At 23.7% G+C, this 18,386-nt stretch overlaps 2 protein-coding genes across 6 annotated transcripts in view; one reads left to right on the top strand and one right to left on the bottom strand.

Annotated features, from left to right (window-relative positions):
- Window positions 1-9,067, top strand: part of LOC127290015 (uncharacterized transmembrane protein DDB_G0289901) — a 41,193-nt gene extending 32,126 nt beyond the window's left edge. For all 5 annotated transcript variants that reach the window (XM_051318358.1, XM_051318357.1, XM_051318361.1 and 2 more), the window contains 4 exons: window positions 3-598; window positions 936-1,509; window positions 4,306-4,761; window positions 8,206-9,067. In XM_051318358.1, the coding sequence (XP_051174315.1) occupies window positions 3-598; window positions 936-1,509; window positions 4,306-4,761; window positions 8,206-8,385 (1,806 nt within the window). In that variant the 3' untranslated portion in view covers window positions 8,386-9,067. The remainder of the gene's footprint in view (window positions 1-2; window positions 599-935; window positions 1,510-4,305; window positions 4,762-8,205) is intronic.
- The window catches only part of LOC127290022 (transmembrane protein 70 homolog, mitochondrial), a 144,682-nt gene continuing 135,345 nt past the window's right edge, over window positions 9,050-18,386 (bottom strand). Inside the window, exons 2-4 of the mRNA XM_051318383.1 lie at window positions 17,791-17,914; window positions 14,798-15,160; window positions 9,050-9,318 (exon numbers count right to left, since the gene is read on the bottom strand). Of these exons, the coding sequence (XP_051174340.1) occupies window positions 9,112-9,318; window positions 14,798-15,160; window positions 17,791-17,907 (687 nt within the window). The 5' untranslated portion in view covers window positions 17,908-17,914 and the 3' untranslated portion in view covers window positions 9,050-9,111. The remainder of the gene's footprint in view (window positions 9,319-14,797; window positions 15,161-17,790; window positions 17,915-18,386) is intronic.

Raw genomic sequence — 18,386 nt, 5'->3', positions numbered from 1 at the left:
AGTGTACAAAATCAGGCAAACAGGGACTGGGCGCCACATCCGGTAAAAATAACCAAAGTTCAGGTTCAACGAATATCGACAGAAAGAGTCCAAGCGCTGCTGCCGCCGCCGCTGCAGCAGCAGCATCAAGCGCCAGCAGTCCAAAACCATCAGGTGGTACAGTAACAAGTGGTTTAAATCCAAAAACAACAACAACAACACCAGCACCCCATGAATCTGACAGTGAGGACGGTGGCGATCGTTCAAAGTTAGATTCCAATTCAGCACCCAAAGTACCGCCATTAAAAATTGTCATTCCACAAAGTACAACATCAGAACAGGAGCAAGGCAATCGTAATGGTAAGAATACATCGAATCGAAGTCATCAATTGCCCTATGTGGTTGCAAGTTCAAATAGTAATGATTCAACGGAAAAGGATCAAAATCAATCGGCAAGTGGTACAACAAGTCCAACAGAAGCTGGTACAACTGGCGGAGGTACTGGTGGTTCAAGTGGTACAGCATCCAAAGCAGAGGAGAAGAAAGATTTTGCTGGCGCATTACACGGTGAAGAAAGATCGTCGACTCATCATCAGAGGGTTTTACGAAGTTCGCATCGGTGAGTTAGGGAATTTTCTTTTTAATTTTTGCTTTACAGATTGTATGTTTTCCTCTTTGGACAAAATCCAGACAAATAGGAGTGCTTCTATTTTGGTCTAAAATAAAAATTTGGAGTTTAAAAGACTTTTTGGATGACTATCCAAATTCGATCACAATTCGATTGTCAATAAATTTGATTGGAGAAGGGTTTTTATGTTTTTCTCTTTGGACAAAATCCAGACAAATGGGAGTGCTTCTATTTTGGTCTAAAATCGCAATTTTGGGTTTAAAGAAGTTGGGTTTTTTTTAAATTTTTGTAAAAGAATTTGTTAAAAATTTTACATTTCCAAAAACAGTGGCAATGGTGGGAATGGTTCAGCGAATTCCAAAGAATCATCATCATCATCATCAGCGTCGTCGTCATCATCCTCTCAATTGGCGGGCAATGGAAATTATTCAAATTCCTCGCCATTGCCCGGCGCATCGGCTGATCGTTCAAATAATTCATCACCGCAACCAACGCCTGAAGTTGGTAATTCCGAGGCAAATAAAACACAATCCAACGATACAACAACAACAACAAATACAAAAATTGGAACATCAGAGAAGGTGGAGAAAAATTCAGATAATATTAAAGCACAAAAGGACAATGGTAATAATGAATCGATGGAAAATTCATCAACAATGACATCGTCATCGTCAACATCGTCATCATCATCGTCATCAACAACATCGACAAATATCACAACAACAGCGCCCGTTGAATTACATCCAAGAAAAAGGAAAATTAAACCAAATAAAGAATCACAACAATCATCGGTTACAGCGGCAAATGAAACATCCGAGGCAACTAGTTCTGGTCCCGAAGTACATCCACACGATCAACCGATAACTAATTGTTATCAATTATTTCTCAATATTCGAAAACAGGTAAATTATTTTCTAAATTACACAGGCACACAAAAAAAAAAAAGTTGTCTGTTTCTTGAACTAGACATATATTTTCTACAGTATTTTGGCCCGCTGAAACCGAATCTGAGATCAGAATTGCTCCATCACCCTCAGTTTTTTTTTTAAATCGACCAAAACCACCCTTAAACGGACAAATTCACACTTCGGAGATAAAAAATAAATCAACTTATTTTTAAAAAAAACCGAATTTTACATCTACGAAACTTTGCTCCACTAACTCAAAAAAATAAAGCCAGCATTGATCCAGCACCCCTTGAATTTTTTTAAATCGAAAAAACTACCCCTAATCTGAAGCATCAAATTCAGGAGATAAAACAATAAAATAACTGATTAAAAAATTTTATAACCAGGTACACTGCCGCTCAGTAGATTTTGCCCACCCTACAGAATTTTGGGCTTTGCAAAAAGTTTTATACTTTTTGTTTCTAATAAAGATAAAATAATAAACAATGACTTTTTTTAAAGCTTATATCCTCTACTTTTAGAATATTTAAAAATTTAATTAAAAAAAATTTTTTTTTCATTGCTTAATTGCTATTATTAATTAACAAAATTTTCCATTTCTTTTTCGTAAATTTTAAACTGATATATTTTTTTAACAAATCATCACATTTTATTTTCACATATATCATTGGTAAGGTAATTTTATCACCTTTAAAACGATTTTTTGAAAATTGTTATACGATAATTTTTAACCCTTTGCGTCACAGTGGGTCGCTCAGCGACCCACCTTTGGTTTTTCACTATATTACAATTATATTTCATATGAATTCGCTTGAAAATCGTTACTCGGGGGTTTTCGGGGTCGCTGATTACGAATCTGACTTTAGTTTTTAAAAATTCAAAATGGCCGATCCAATATGGCGGACTTGGAGTTAAAAATTAACTGAATTCGCTTGAAAATTGTTACTCAGGGGTTTTCGGGGTCGCTGAATACGAATCTGATGTCAGTTTTCAAAAATTCAAAATGGCGGATCCAATATGGCGGACATAAAAATTAAAAATTAACTGAATTCCCTTGAAAATCGATACTCCGGGGGTTTTCGGGGTCGTTGATTACGAATCTGAAGTCAGTTTTTAAAAATTCAAAATGGCGGATCCAATATGGCGGACTTGGAGTTAAAAATTAACTGAATTCGCTTGAAAATTGTTACTCGGGGGTTTTCGGGGTCGCTGAATACGAATCTGATGTCAGTTTTCAAAAATTCAAAATGGCGGATCCAATATGGCGGACATAAAAATTAAAAATTAACTGAATTCCCTTGAAAATCGATACTCGGGGGTTTTCGGGGTCGTTGATTACGAATCTGAAGTCAGTTTTTAAAAATTCAAAATGGCGGATCCAATATGGCGGACTTGGAGTTGAAAATTAACTGAATTCGCTTGAAAATTGTTACTCGGGGGTTTTCGGGGTCGCTGAATACGAATCTGATGTCAGTTTTCAAAAATTCAAAATAGAGGATGCAATATGGCGGACATAAAAATTAAAAATTAACTGAATTCCCTTGAAAATCGATACTCGGGGGTTTTCGGGGTCGCTGATTACGAATCTGACATTAGTTTTTAAAAATTCAAAATGGCGGATCCAATATGGCGGACTTGGAGTTAAAAATTAACTGAATTCGCTTGAAAATTGTTACTCGGGGGTTTTCGGGGTCGCTGAATACGAATCTGATGTCAGTTTTCAAAAATTCAAAATGGCGGATCCAATATGGCGGATATAAAAATTAAAAATTAACTGAATTCCCTTGAAAATCGATACTCGGGGGTTTTCGGGGTCGCTGATTACGAATCTGACATTAGTTTTTAAAAATTCAAAATGGCGGATCCAATATGGCGGACTTGGAGTTAAAAATTAACTGAATTCGCTTGAAAATTGTTACTCGGGGGTTTTCGGGGTCGCTGAATACGAATCTGATGTCAGTTTTCAAAAATTCAAAATGGCGGATCCAATATGGCGGACATAAAAATTAAAAATTAACTGAATTCCCTTGAAAATCGATACTCGGGGGTTTTCGGGGTCGTTGATTACGAATCTGAAGTCAGTTTTTAAAAATTCAAAATGGCGGATCCAATATGGCGGACTTGGAGTTGAAAATTAACTGAATTCGCTTGAATGGATGATGGATCAATGCTGGCTTTATTTTTTTGAATTAGTAGAGCAAAACTACATACATGTAAGGTTCTGTTTTTAAAAAAAGCCGGTAATTTAATATTTTTTTACTTCTTAAATTTGAATTTTTCTATTTAAGGGTGGTTTTTCGATTTAAAAAAAATTTAGTGGGTAAGGGAGCATTTCTGGCTTTGTTTCTGCTTTGCTGGAGTAAAAATACCTGGTTATAAAATTTTTTAATCAGTTATTTTATTGTTTTACCTCCTGAATTTGATGCTTCAGATTAGGGGTAGTTTTTTCGATTTAAAAAAATTCAGGGGGTGCTGGATCAATGCTGGCTTTATTTTTTTGAGTTAGTGGAGCAAAGTTTCGTAGATGTAAAATTCGGTTTTTTTTTAAAAAATAAGTTGATTTATTTTTTATCTCCGAAGTGTGAATTTGTCCGTTTAAGGGTGGTTTTGGTCGATTTAAAAAAAAAACTGAGGGTGATGGAGCAATTCTGACCTCAGATTCGGTTTCAGCGGGACAAAATACTGTAGGAGATATATGTCTAGTTAAAGAAACAGACAACTTTTTTTTTTGTGTGCCTGTGTTATTTCTTTAAAAATAAAATTAATTTTTCTTTTTTTTTTTTTATTTAGATTGAGAGCAGAAGAAAGGGTCTCTTTCCAGTACAACCAAAACCCCCACAAGGTTTTAAAGATTATTTAATGAATCGTTGTACTTATGTATTGGCGGGTAATCGTGAAACAAAACCAAATGTTAATATACCAGCGGGTTTAATACAATCAATGAAGGATTTATATGTTGATCAAGAGAAATATCGTCATCGTTTACGTATGCAGCATGTTGTTGAAAAAGAAAAATTAGTCCTATCAGTTGAACAAGAAATATTAAGGGTACACGGTAGAGCGGCACGTGCATTGGCCAATCAATCGCTTCCATTTTCTGTTTGTACAATTCTTAAAGATGAAGAAGTTTATAATGTAATAACACCTGAGCAAGAAGAAAAAGATCGTAATGCAAGAAGTCGTTATAATGGACGATTATTTTTAAGTTGGTTACAGGATGTCGATGATAAATGGGAAAAAATTAAGGTAAATTCAAATTTTTTTTTTTTACTATTTTTTAAAGATTTTTTAATTTTTAATTTTCTACAAAAAAAACGAATTACTTAAAATAAATAAAAATATTTAAATATTTTTTAATATTTTATATTTTTTTTGTATTTTAATATTTAAATATTTTTAATATTAATAAAATCCCAAGTCATTTGATGAAAAGAAATTTGGAATTAATGATATATTTTTTTTTTTTGATGACTTATTGGGGAAAGAAAAAAAAAATTGTTACGTGAAAACCGACTGATTTGTGTTTTTAACTTATTGGTTTAAAAGATCGTAATACAATTCACACAATGTAGGAGAATATATTATTCGGTATTTATAATTGAAAAAAAGGTGCCATTTTATCCGATTTTAATATATTACTTCTTGGAAATTAGATATTTGTACCATTTTCCCCCCCAACTATTAATTTAATGTCACATTACCCGTTTTAAGAGATTGAAATATAATTGCACCATTTTATCCCACTATTACAGGGTGTCTAAACAAAAAAAAAAAATTTTTTTTAATTGAAAATCACAAATCAATTTAAAATCAAATGAAATTCGATTATTTTCAAGAAATTTCAATTCAAAATCAACTGAAATTCAATTATTTTGAAAAATTTACAATTCAAAATCAACTAAATTCAATTATTTTCAAAAATTTTAATTCAAAATTAATTATTATCAAAATTATCAATCAAAATCAACTAAAATTCATTTATATTAAAAAATTTCAATTGAAATTGAATTATTTTCAAAATTTTCAATATATAATCTATTAAAATCGAATTATTTTGCAAATTTTTAATTCAAAATATTTTAAAATTCAATTATTTTCAAAATGTTCAATTCATTAATCTTCTAAAATTCAATTATTTATAAAAAATTTTAATTCACTATCTTTAAATATTGATTTTTTTTTTGCAAATTTTCAATTCAAAATTAAATAAAATTCAATTATTTGGCAAATTTTCATTTCAATATCAAATAAAATTCAATTATTTTCAAAATTTTTAATTATAAAACTTTTAAAAAAAATTTTTTAATTCACTATCTTTTAAAATTGAATTATTCTCAAAAATTTTAATTCGCCATCTTTTAAAATTGAATTATTTTTCAAATTTTCAATTTAAAATTAAATAAAATTCAATTATTTTCAAAACTTTTAATTCAAAAACTGTTAAAATTCAATTATTTTTAAAAATTTTAATTCACTATCTTTTAAAATTGAATTATTTTCAAAATTTTTAATTCGTTATCTTTTAAAATTGAATTATTTTGTAAATTGTATGTAATTGTAAAATTTATTTATTTATTTATTTATTTATAAAAAAATATTTATAAAATTTATTTATAAAAATTTAAAATTAAATAAAATTTATTTATAAAAATTTTAAATTAAATAAAATTCAATTATTTTCAAAGTTTCAATTTAAAGTTTTTTAAAATTTAATTATTCTTCAAATTTTCAATTCAAAATCAAATAAAAATCAATTATTTTCAAAATTTTCAATTCAAAATCAACTAAAATTCAATTATTTTCAAAATTTTCAGTTCAAAATCTTTTAAAATTCAATTATTTTGCAAATTTTCAATTCAAAATAAAATAAAAATAAATTATTTTCAAAATTTTCAATTCTAAATCAACTAAAATTCAATTATACTTAAAAATTTAAATTCATAATTAATTATCAAAATTTTCAATCAAAAATCAACTAAAATTGAATTATTATCCAAAATTTCATTTGAAATTTAATTATTTTCAAAAATTTGAATTTAAAAGATTCTAAAATTCAATTATTTCTAAAAATTTCAACTTTAACCCTTCCAAAGTATTATTATTTAAAATACAATTTTATTTAAAAATCTGTAAAATATTTTTGTTAAAATAAAAAAAATCGATTTTTTCGACTTTTTTTTGAAATTTAAATCGACTAAAACGACTTTTTTGTGCTTTTAAGTATTTAATTTAAGTAAATAATTATTTACTACTATTTATTGAATTTAATAAATGATTTTTTAAACTTGGATAACAATTAATTAATTTTTTTCAGTGAAATATTTGGTTTTTTAATATAAATCAAAATTATATGATAGAATTTTATTTTATCGGTTTTAACTTCAAATAAAGTAAATTATTCATTAATATACGAATAATTTATTATTTAATGCTAATATCCACATTTAATTTATAAAAATTTTTCACGCCGTCGAATATTAAATTATCGAATTTCTATTTAGCAAAATTGTATAAAGTTGGATTTTATATTATGCAAAAATTTTCAATTTACATTTAACTAAAATTCGATTTAATTTCTATTTAGCAGAACTTTTATAAAGCATTTTTTCTAATATTTTTTTTAAAAATTCCAAATTAATATAATTTCAATTTAACGAAATTTATGTCTGGAAAAATTGACAAAAAAAAAGAACTATGTAGAATTTTTCTTTAAATGTGAATTCTGTTAAATAAAAATTAGTTGGAATTAAAATTTTCTTTAATAAAAACTTTGGTTAATTAAGAATTTTGTTAATAATAAATAATAGAAATTCCGTTAATTGTAAATTTATTCAATGACTGTTAAATAAATATTTTTTTAAATCAAAATTTACTAAAATAACAATTCTGTTCAAAAAAAAAATCGTTTCTTTATGCAATTTTTCTTGCCATAAATTCCGTTAAATTTGAAATTGTATTAATTTGAAATGAAATTGTACTAGAAAATTTGCTTTAAATAATTTTATCTAAATTAAAATTTGATAATTTAAGATTTGCTCTCTAAATCTGAATTAGTAAAAAAGTTTACTAATTTGAATTAGTGACTCACTTTTTGCTTCTGAATTAGTAAAAATTTACTAATTTTTAGTAAAATTTACTAACAATTAGTAAAATTTACTAACAATTAGTAAAATTTAACTAATTCTAAAGCAAATAGTGAGTCACTAATTTAAATTAGTAAACATTTTTACTAATTCAGGTTTAGACAGTGACGCCGTAAAAATTTGTTTAAATTAAATATTGAGAATATTTATACATCCCCCAAATTAGTTTTATTTATTTCACTTAAATAATTTTATTTTTTTACAAAAAACTTTAATTATTTGGTTCAAATAAATATTATGAAATTAGTGGATAATAGACAGTGTAAATGATTTAATTGTATTAAAATAAATTTTATTTGATCAGAATAAAAATTTTTTAGTGTAATTTAGTTAGGGAATTTTTTTCCTAACAGTTATTAGGCACCCTGAATAAAATTAATACCATTTTACCCCACAATATTATGTTTGTCTCATAATTTAAATGATTATTTCCTTTAAAGAAATTACAATTTTTTGATATGAAGATGAAAAAAAAATACTTTTTTTTTTGTTTTTTGAACAGAAAAACAAAAGAAATACATTTATAATTTTTTCTTTTTTTTTGCAGGAAGCAATGTTACTGCGACATCACAATGAAGCGGAATCACTTCACGCTGTACAACGTATGGATTGGGAATGGAAATTGAAGGAAGTTGGCCTTTGCGAATTTAAGGCAACGCCACAAATTGAAGATCTTCATGTACCAATGGTCCACGTTGCAGATGACTTTGATCTTCTACCAACATAGTCTAGCTAAAGAAGAAAAAGAGAAAGAAAAAAGAAAAAAAAAAAAAAAAAAAAAACTGTACAAAAAACTTACACTTACAATTTTTAGTCAAAAAATACCCCCCTTTTTATTACGTTTTATCTTTGACAGTGTCGAAGATAATAAAATCTCTCTGTGATCTCTTCATCGATATAAGAACAAAAAAAAAAAAAAAAATTCGTACAGCGACGCCAATTATTTTCATATTTTGTTCATTAAAAAAAAAATTGAAGGTAAAAATATTAATATATAAAAATATTTTCAATCCAAAGAGAGAAATTTTACTAAAATAATTTAGTAAAGGAAAATTTTCAAAAATAATTTGCGTCGATTTACGAATCTGGTTCTTTTTTTTTTATAAGAAACGAGGCTGCATATTTTTTTTTTGAAGTTAAATCATCTACAATGTGTTTAATAATATTATTTTATTTTTTCCTTTTTATTAATAGGCTTTTTTTTTATCTTCATCTTCACAACACATCTTGTACATACTTTGTAACTAGCCATCAGAAAAAAGAAAAAAAAAAAAAAAAAGACGTCAGTGTATAAAAGCATTTTAAGGTGAATGGAGGAAAGAGGAAGAGGAAAAGGAAAAAGGAGGAGGAGGAAGAGGAGGAGGAGGAGAAAGTAAAAAACAAAAATAAAGTTAAGAACTTTCCAACGATTTGTTTTTTTATTTAACTAATTCCTTTATTTATTTATTTATTTTTACTTACTAGGTTCGGCGACTTTATCATTATTTAACGGATTATCAAGTTTCAAATCAATGGGTTTATCATAGCCCATTATTCGTTTGTAATGATACAAATCGTCAAATGATTCTGGAGTGAGAAATAGTGGAGTTTTTTTAATGAAACAAGAGGTAAACATTCCTGGTACGTCTGGTACTAAGACGTCTTTTGGTTTAAAGTCAATCTAAAGAAAAAGTAATTTTTTTGAGTTCTAAAAAAGTTCTTCTATTATATTAAATTAACAAATTTTTAATTTGTAAATATAAATTAAATATAATTAAGGGGAGGGACCGCTGAAATTTTAACACATCAAAATTAAAGCTGTTTAAGGGTGGTCAATTTTTTTTCTGACAATATTAATTATTTAAATGTATAATATATCATGAAAAATTGAAAAACTATAAATTTGTTAATAATTTTTAAAATCAAATTCAAAATTCTCGAAAATTTAAAATTTAAACTTCTCTCACAATTTTAATTGAGGAGCTGGAAAGTAAAACTCGCTCTCCGCTCGGATGGACTCCGTAGAGCCAGTCAAACATTTGAAAAAGTGATGAAAATTGAAATTCAAAATTTTGAATTTTGAAAAGTACTACATTATAGGAAATTAAAAGGCGCATCTTTTTTTCCTTTGAAATTTTTTTATAAAACGAATATTTTAGTTTCTAGAGACCAAAAACTGAGAAATTTAAATTGTTAAATTTAATTAAGTTTTAAAACATAAATCATCGTATCTCCGACAATTATTAATGAATTTGATTCAAATTTGAGATGTACACGTAATAGGGTCTACTAAAGGCGACAAGATAATGAAAAATTAAAAAATCATTAATTGTTTAAATTTTTTTTAATAAAAATTGTGACCAGTTGATAATAACGTTTTCTTACTTTCATCGACAAAAAGTCTGCGGGGAACTTTGTAGTTTAGAAAACTTCCAGTGAGACATTTGTTTATCACTATATAAGGAAGTTTTCTGTAAAATATTAAACCAATTCATTGAAAACTTTAAAAATTATTCAAGTTTTAAGAAAGCGCGGTCGACGCGCAAGTAAGTCCTAACGCTATTCGTACAGACAGCTGTTCCGTGCATGAAATATAATTAGATTTTCACATTAAAGTATAAATTTCTTTATTATTATTATTATTATTATTATTGCCTATTCAGAATTAAAGTTTGTTGACAATTAATACTACAATGTTCAATTCTGTAATTACCATGTTATTTTACAGAACGTTAATTTTCCATTTATCCAAAATGACAAAAAATTTGTAAATTATATTTTTTCAATAAAATAACATGGTAATTACAGAATTGAACATTGTAGTATTAATTGTCAACAAACTTTAATTCTGAATAGGCAATAATAATAATAATAATAATAATAAAGAAATTTATACTTTAATGTGAAAATCTAATTATATTTCATGCACGGAACAGCTGTCTGTACGAATAGCGTTAGGACTTACTTGCGCGTCGACCGCGCTTTCTTAAAACTTGAATAATTTTTAAAGTTTTCAATGAATTGGTTTAATATTTTACAGAAAACTTCCTTATATAGTGATAAACAAATGTCTCACTGGAAGTTTTCTAAACTACAAAGTTCCCCGCAGACTTTTTGTCGATGAAAGTAAGAAAACGTTATTATCAACTGGTCACAATTTTTATTAAAAAAAATTTAAACAATTAATGATTTTTTAATTTTTCATTATCTTGTCGCCTTTAGTAGACCCTATTACGTGTACATCTCAAATTTGAATCAAATTCATTAATAATTGTCGGAGATACGATGATTTATGTTTTAAAACTTAATTAAATTTAACAATTTAAATTTCTCAGTTTTTGGTCTCTAGAAACTAAAATATTCGTTTTATAAAAAAATTTCAAAGGAAAAAAAGATGCACCTTTTAATTTCCTATAATGTAGTACTTTTCAAAATTCAAAATTTTGAATTTCAATTTTCATCACTTTTTCAAATGTTTGACTGGCTCTACGGAGTCCATCCGAGCGGAGAGCGAGTTTTACTTTCCAGCTCCTCAATTATTTTTGACTGCCGATTTTTTTATACGCTTGTTTCATGATTCTAAACAATCAAGCGTATGGATTTTGAAAAATTTCAATTTTTTCAAAAAATGAAAATTTTGAAAAATAAAAATATTTGTAAAATTGTTAAAAATTACCTTTTGTTGTTTTTCTCAGTAGAATAAGATTTTTGGTTGAAAAAAAAATGTTGAAAAAAATTATTACCCCTAAACAAGATCAATTTTGATTGCTTTTAATTTTAGTGGTAATTTTGAAAAAATTCAACTACTTCCACAATTTTCATTATTTTTTATTGTCGAATTTTTTTTACGCTTTTTTCACGATTTTAAACAATCAATCGTATGGAATTTAAAGAAATTTAATTTTTCCAAAAAATAAATTTTCTAAAATGGCTAAAAAAATTTTTTTTTGAAATTTTAATAATTTATAATAATTTTGGATCCTAAATTATGCCAGAAAAAAAATTGACACTCTTTAACAAGAATAACTTTAGTAGGCTGAAATTTCACCGGTCCCTCCCCTTAATTTACAAATATAAATTAATATATTTATTTTTATAATTACAAATTAATATAGGGTCAGTTGGGGTAAATGGGGACAAAATCGCTATTTTTCACAAATCACGTAAATTTCTTCCTTTAAAAGGTAATATTTGTGGGTTTATAATTTTTTAAGTTGTTATTTACGTTCCCAGGATTAATTTTATGCAGCAGAAAAAAATTTAGATAAACTTTAAACACATGAAACTGACTGTTCCTATTTACCCCAAAAATTTAGCAAATTTTATAAAATTCGGGTTAAATGGGGACAGCATAGTTTCTAAGAAAGTTTTAAGAAAAAAAAAAGTTTCCTTAAGTATATTACAGGCCTCGGATCGACTTAAAAGCACAAAAAAAAGTCGTTTTAGTCGATTTATATTCCAAAAAAAGTCGATTTTTTTTTTTTATTTTAACAAAAACATTTTACAGATTTTTAAATAAAACTTTATTTTAAATAATAATAATAATTTTGGAAGGGTTAAAGTTGAAATTTTTAGAAATAATTGAATTTCAAAAGATTCTGTTAATTTTCAGACAATAATTAAATTTTACTGAACTAAAAATAATTTATCAAATAAGTTTAGATAACATTTTTTAAATGTAATGAAATTTTCAAAGATTTACAATTTTGAGATTTTTGAAATTAATTGAACTTGAAGTGATTTTTAATTAAAAATTTTTTTTCACTAAAAAATTTATTAAAAACTGCAGACAAAAATTAATTTTGAATTGAATTTCTTTAGTATAATTGAATTTTAGTTAATTTAGAATTGAAAATTTTGAAAATAATTGATTTTTATTTGATTTTCAATTGAAAAATTAAAAAATAATTGAATTTTAAAAGATAATGAATTGAAAATTGTGAAAATAATTGAATTTTAAAAGATTTTGAATTGAAAGTTTGTAAAATAATTCAATTTTAAAATATTTTGAATTGAAAATTTGCAAAATAATTCAATTTTAAAAGATAACGAATTAAAAATTTTGAAAATAATTCAATTTTAAAAGGTAGTGAATTAAAATTTTTTTAAATAATTGAATTTTAAAAGATTTTTGAATTTTATTTGATTGTAAATAGAAAATTTTAAAAATAATTGAATTTTTAAAAATTATAAATTGAAAATTTGCAAAATAATTGAATTTTAAAATACTTTAAATTGAAAATTTGCAAAGTAATTGAATTTTAAAAGATTGTAAATAGAAAATTTTAAAAATAATTGAATTTTAAAAGATTTTGAATTGAAAATTTGCAAAATAATTGAATTTCAGAAGATTTTGAATTAAAAATTTACAAAATAATTGAATTTTAAAAGATAATGAATTGAAAATTTTGAAAATAATAGAATTTCAAAAGATTATGAATTGAAAATTTTGAAAATAATTCAATTTTAAAAGGTAGTGAATTAAAATTTTTTTAAATAATTGAATTTTAAAAGATTTTTGAATTTTATTTGATTGTAAATAGAAAATTTTAAAAATAATTGAATTTTTAAAAATTATAAATTGAAAATTTGCAAAATAATTGAATTTTAAAATACTTTAAATTGAAAATTTGCAAAGTAATTGAATTTTAAAAGATTGTAAATAGAAAATTTTAAAAATAATTGAATTTTAAAAGATTTTGAATTGAAAATTTGCAAAATAATTGAATTTCAGAAGATTTTGAATTAAAAATTTACAAAATAATTGAATTTTAAAAGATAATGAATTGAAAATTTTGAAAATAATAGAATTTCAAAAGATTATGAATTGAAAATTTTGAAAATAATTGAATTTTAAAAGATTTTGAATTGAAAATTTGCAAAATAATTCAATTTTAAAAGATAATGAATTGATAATTTAGAAAATAATTTAATTTTAAAAGATTTTGAAAAGAATTAAATTTTCTTTGATTTTGAATTGAAATTTTGGAAAATAATTGAATTTCAATTGAAATTTTGGATAATAATTTAATTTTAGTTGATTTTTGATTGAAAATTTTGATAATAATTAATTTTGAATTGAAATTTTGGGTAATAATTGAATTTTTAGCTGATTTTGAATTGAAATTTTTGAAAATAATTCAATTTTATTTGATTTTGAATTAAAAATTTTTGATAATTTTATTTGATATTTTTTTAAAATTATAAATAATTGTTAAATTGTATAAAAATTTTAATTGAAAAATAATTTGAAATAATTGAATTTGTAATGAATTTCATTAAAATTATTAAAAATAATTAATTTAGTGAAGAATTTTAGTTAAAAAATTTGTTAAATAAGATAAAAATAATAATAATAATAATTTCAATAAAATTGAAATAAAGAAGATCTGAAGAAGATCTGCATTTTATACTAAAAAAAAAAATATATTTTTTTTAAAAAACTTTTTTAAAAATGTAAAAAAAAAAGTCGAAATAGTCGCATTTTATTAAAATAAGTCAAAAAAAAAGTCGGTATTTTTGAAAAAAAAGTCGGAAATAGTCGAAAAAGTCGTATAATCCGAGGCCTGATATTACTGTATTAAGGGATGAAAAAACTTGAAAAAAATTTTTTGGTAGATTATTACATTTTTTTGGTATTATTAAATTTTTTATTTCAGTTATTTGTCTCGCATTTAAAAAAAAAAACAGACTTAAAAATCATATCAAATTTTTTTCTTATTTCTTATGACTCCCATAACAGAAATTCACTTGAATTTTTGATTTTTGTTATTTTTGTTAATAATGACAAGCTGTCCCCATTTACCCCAAAAATTCGAAAACTCAGGATAAATGGGGACAACTTGCCATTATTAACCAAATTTGACAAAAATCAAAAATTCAAGTGAATTTCTATTATAGGAGTCATAAGGAATAAGAAAAAAATTTGGTATGATTTTCTAAGTCTGTTTTCTTTGAAATGCGAGAAAAAATACTAAAAACTGTTTGACTTTGATTTTCAAGTTTTTATGCATTGAGCGTTAACTTTTTTTATCTTGCTGCCAATTGTCAAGATAAAAGCTTGGCAATACTCAAAACCTCTTGTCCCTTATTTACCCCAACTGACCCTACAATATTTTTTATTTCTTTTCTTTTTTTTATAAAAAAAAAAACAAACAAACCTGTTTTTCTTTCAGAAATATCGTGTACGTTGAGGCAATATATTTATCCTGTTCCGGTAAGTACTTTATGTGTGTAATATATTTTTTTGTAATTATATGAAGTAAAAGTGGCGTTGCAATGGCAAAAAAGCAAAAAAATACTGAAACACCAATTAGTGTTGCTGTGCCATTGGATTGTGCCATTTTTTGATAAATTATCGGCTGTGCCATTATACCGAGACATGAGGTGAATAATGAAAATATTTTAATATTACGAATTTGTCGTGTTAAAATTCCCGTGTAAATTTGCAACGACGACGAAGACGATGAATTCTGTTTAGTTTCATTTGTTGAAAAATTTCTCGACTTCACGCATGTCGTTATCTGAAATGGAAAAAAAATTTTTTTTCTTATATTTAGAAAATAGAATAAAATATGGTCCGGTTTAGGTAGAATTCCCCATATACAAATTTTTTTTTATAAATATTAATTTATTTATATAATTATAGAGTGGCTACGAAAATTTACTACTAAAATTCAAGGTTTTTTTCTTGGGTGGTTTTAAAACGAAATTTTAATTTCAATTTCAAATCAGTAAAATTTTTTGCTTTAAACTAAAAATACTTTTAATTTTAACATATTTTCCTCTATATTTTATGAATTTTTTACGTCGGTGAAGTTTATAACATTTATGATCAACGATTCAAAAAAAAATATTTTCCACTTAAAAAATAATAACTAATTTTTTGCCTACAAATTTGTTTTTTTCAAATAATTGTTGATCAAGAAACGTTGCAAAAAATTTTGTAGTTCAAAAATAATAATAATTTGCATAGGGAAATATTTTTTCTTCTTAATCGTTGATAATAAACGTTGTGAACTTCACCGACGTAATTTTTTTTTTTTTATTTTTAAACATATATTTAAGGCTTAAATCATTTTTAATTTAATTAAAAAAAAAAAAAAAAATTTTTTTGCTTGAAAATTTGTAATTTTTTTTAAAAATGAAAATTTTCTAAAAATTTAGGGTGTCTTAACTGTTAGGAAAAAAATTTCCTGACTTTTCACTGACATTTCTCATGATCTAAATTAGACTAAAAAAATTTTTATTTTAATCAAATAAAATTTATTTTGATACAATAAATTTTTATTAACAAATAGTAATAAAATAGTTGGAATATTTTTGAATAAATTTACAGTTTATTTCTTAAATCAGATATATTACTAATTTTTAATTTAACTAAAATATTTACCAAGAATTTACGAAGAATATTATAAAAATAGTTCAAAAAAAAAAATTAAATTTTCGGAGTGTTATAATTGAAATTATTAAATTTCAAAAAATTTTCAATAAAAAATTTTTTGAAATAATAAAATTTTAGAAGCTTTAAAATTCAAATTTTTTAAAATAATTGAATTTCAATTGAAATTTTGAATAATAATTCAATTTTAGTTGATTTTTGACTGAAAATTTTGATAATAATTAATTTTGAATTGAATTTCTTTAGTATAATTGAATTTTAGTTAATTTAGAATTGAAAATTTTGAAAATAATTGATTTTTATTTGATTTTCAATTGAAAAATTGAAAAATAATTGAATTTCAAAAGATAATGAATTGAAAATTGTGAAAATAATTGAATTTTAAAAGATTTTGAATTGAAAGTTTGTAAAATAATTCAATTTTAAAATATTTTGAATTGAAAATTTGCAAAATAATTCAATTTTAAAAGATAACGAATTAAAAATTTTGAAAATAATTCAATTTTAAAAGGTAGTGAATTAAAATTTTTTTAAATAATTGAATTTTAAAAGATTTTTGAATTTTATTTGATTTTAAATTGAAAATTTGCAAAATAATTCAATTTTTAAAAATTATAAATTGAAAATTTGCAAAATAATTGAATTTTAAAATACTTTAAATTGAAAATTTGCAAAGTAATTGAATTTTAAAAGATTGTAAATAGAAAATTTTAAAAATAATTGAATTTTAAAAGATTTTGAATTGAAAATTTGCAAAATAATTGAATTTCAGAAGATTTTGAATTAAAAATTTACAAAATAATTGAATTTTAAAAGATTTTTGAATTTTTTTTGATTTTAAATTGAAAATTTGCAAAATAATTCAATTTTTAAAAATTATAAATTGAAAATTTGCAAAATAATTGAATTTTAAAATACTTTGAATTGAAAATTTGCAAAGTAATTAAATTTTAAAAGATTGTAAATAGAAAATTTTAAAAATAATTGAATTTTAAAAGATAATGAATTGAAAATTTGCAAAATAATTGAATTTCAGAAGATTTTGAATTAAAAATTTACAAAATAATTGAATTTTAAAAGATAATGAATTGAAAATTTTGAAAATAATAGAATTTCAAAAGATTATGAATTGAAAATTTTGAAAATAATTGAATTTTAAAAGATTTTGAATTGAAAATTTGCAAAATAATTCAATTTTAAAAGATAATGAATTGATAATTTAGAAAATAATTGAATTTTAAAAGATTTTAAATTGAAAAATTTTGAAAATAATTAAATTTTCTTTGATTTTGAATTGAAATTTTTGAAAATAATTGAATTTTTTTTATTTTGAATTAAAAATTTTTGGTAATTTTATTAAATTTTTTTTTAAATTTCATAAAATTTTAAAAAACAGTATTTATAAAATCGAAAAAAAATAAACTTTATTAATTTAATTAATAATAATAATAATAATAATAATAATAATAATAATAATATAATAACCTCCTTTTAATTTTAAAGAAACTACTATGAATTATCAATTTTCAATTGTTTTTAAATTTTAATTTAATTTAAAAATATTTAAAACTACGAAATCGAGTAAAATACGTCAAAATATATATTTATTTCTAGCTTCGTCAAAAAGCCTTCTATCGAAATGAATTTTTGTTAATATAAACTAAAGGTTATTGTTTTGACAATTATATTTTTATTATATATATTTTTAAAAACAAAATTTAAATTTGAGGTTAGAAAAATACAAAAACTAACCTTAATTTTATTATCAAAAATTTTTGTATTTACAAGGCAAGTATATTTTGAATGACTTATTTCCAAAAAACATCGTTTTCCATAATTGCTGATAAACGATTTTAATAATAATGCCATTTTTTTTAATGTCCTCTTTCTTTTTTTTTTATATCTATATATTTTAAAAGAAATTAAACATTCTCTCTAAAAGATAAAAGTCAACATAATCAAAATATGATTCAACCTTGTGAATCAGGGTTGGGATAGTAATGCTTGCTAATTGTCTCTTTTTCGTAACGGTTGGGAAGTTTATTCGAATGAAACTAGTGAAACGTCCCAAATGTGTCGCATTACTATAATCGAAAATTATTCCAAATTTCTTTTGCAAAAGAAATTTTAAAAGTTAATAATTCAAACGAATATTAAGACCTAGATTTACACCAAAAAGTCGATCAAAAATTTTTTAAAACTAGAATTAAAATTTTTTTTTCTAATATTTAGGCTTCTTTCACAATAGCTAAATCGCATTGATTTAAATTTTCGTAACAATAGCGCCGCCAAACGGTCTTCTTGGTCAATTACTAAACTATCCCATTGCTATTTTTGTTTCCGAAACG

The sequence above is a fragment of the Leptopilina boulardi genome, unplaced genomic scaffold (genome assembly GCF_019393585.1).
Source record: "Leptopilina boulardi isolate dan_hultmark-lab unplaced genomic scaffold, ZJU_Lbou_2.1 LbouV2_55, whole genome shotgun sequence".
Lineage (NCBI taxonomy): Eukaryota > Metazoa > Arthropoda > Insecta > Hymenoptera > Figitidae > Leptopilina > Leptopilina boulardi.
Note: the sequence above shows the minus strand (reverse complement) of the source record. Positions and strands in the feature narration are given on the sequence as shown.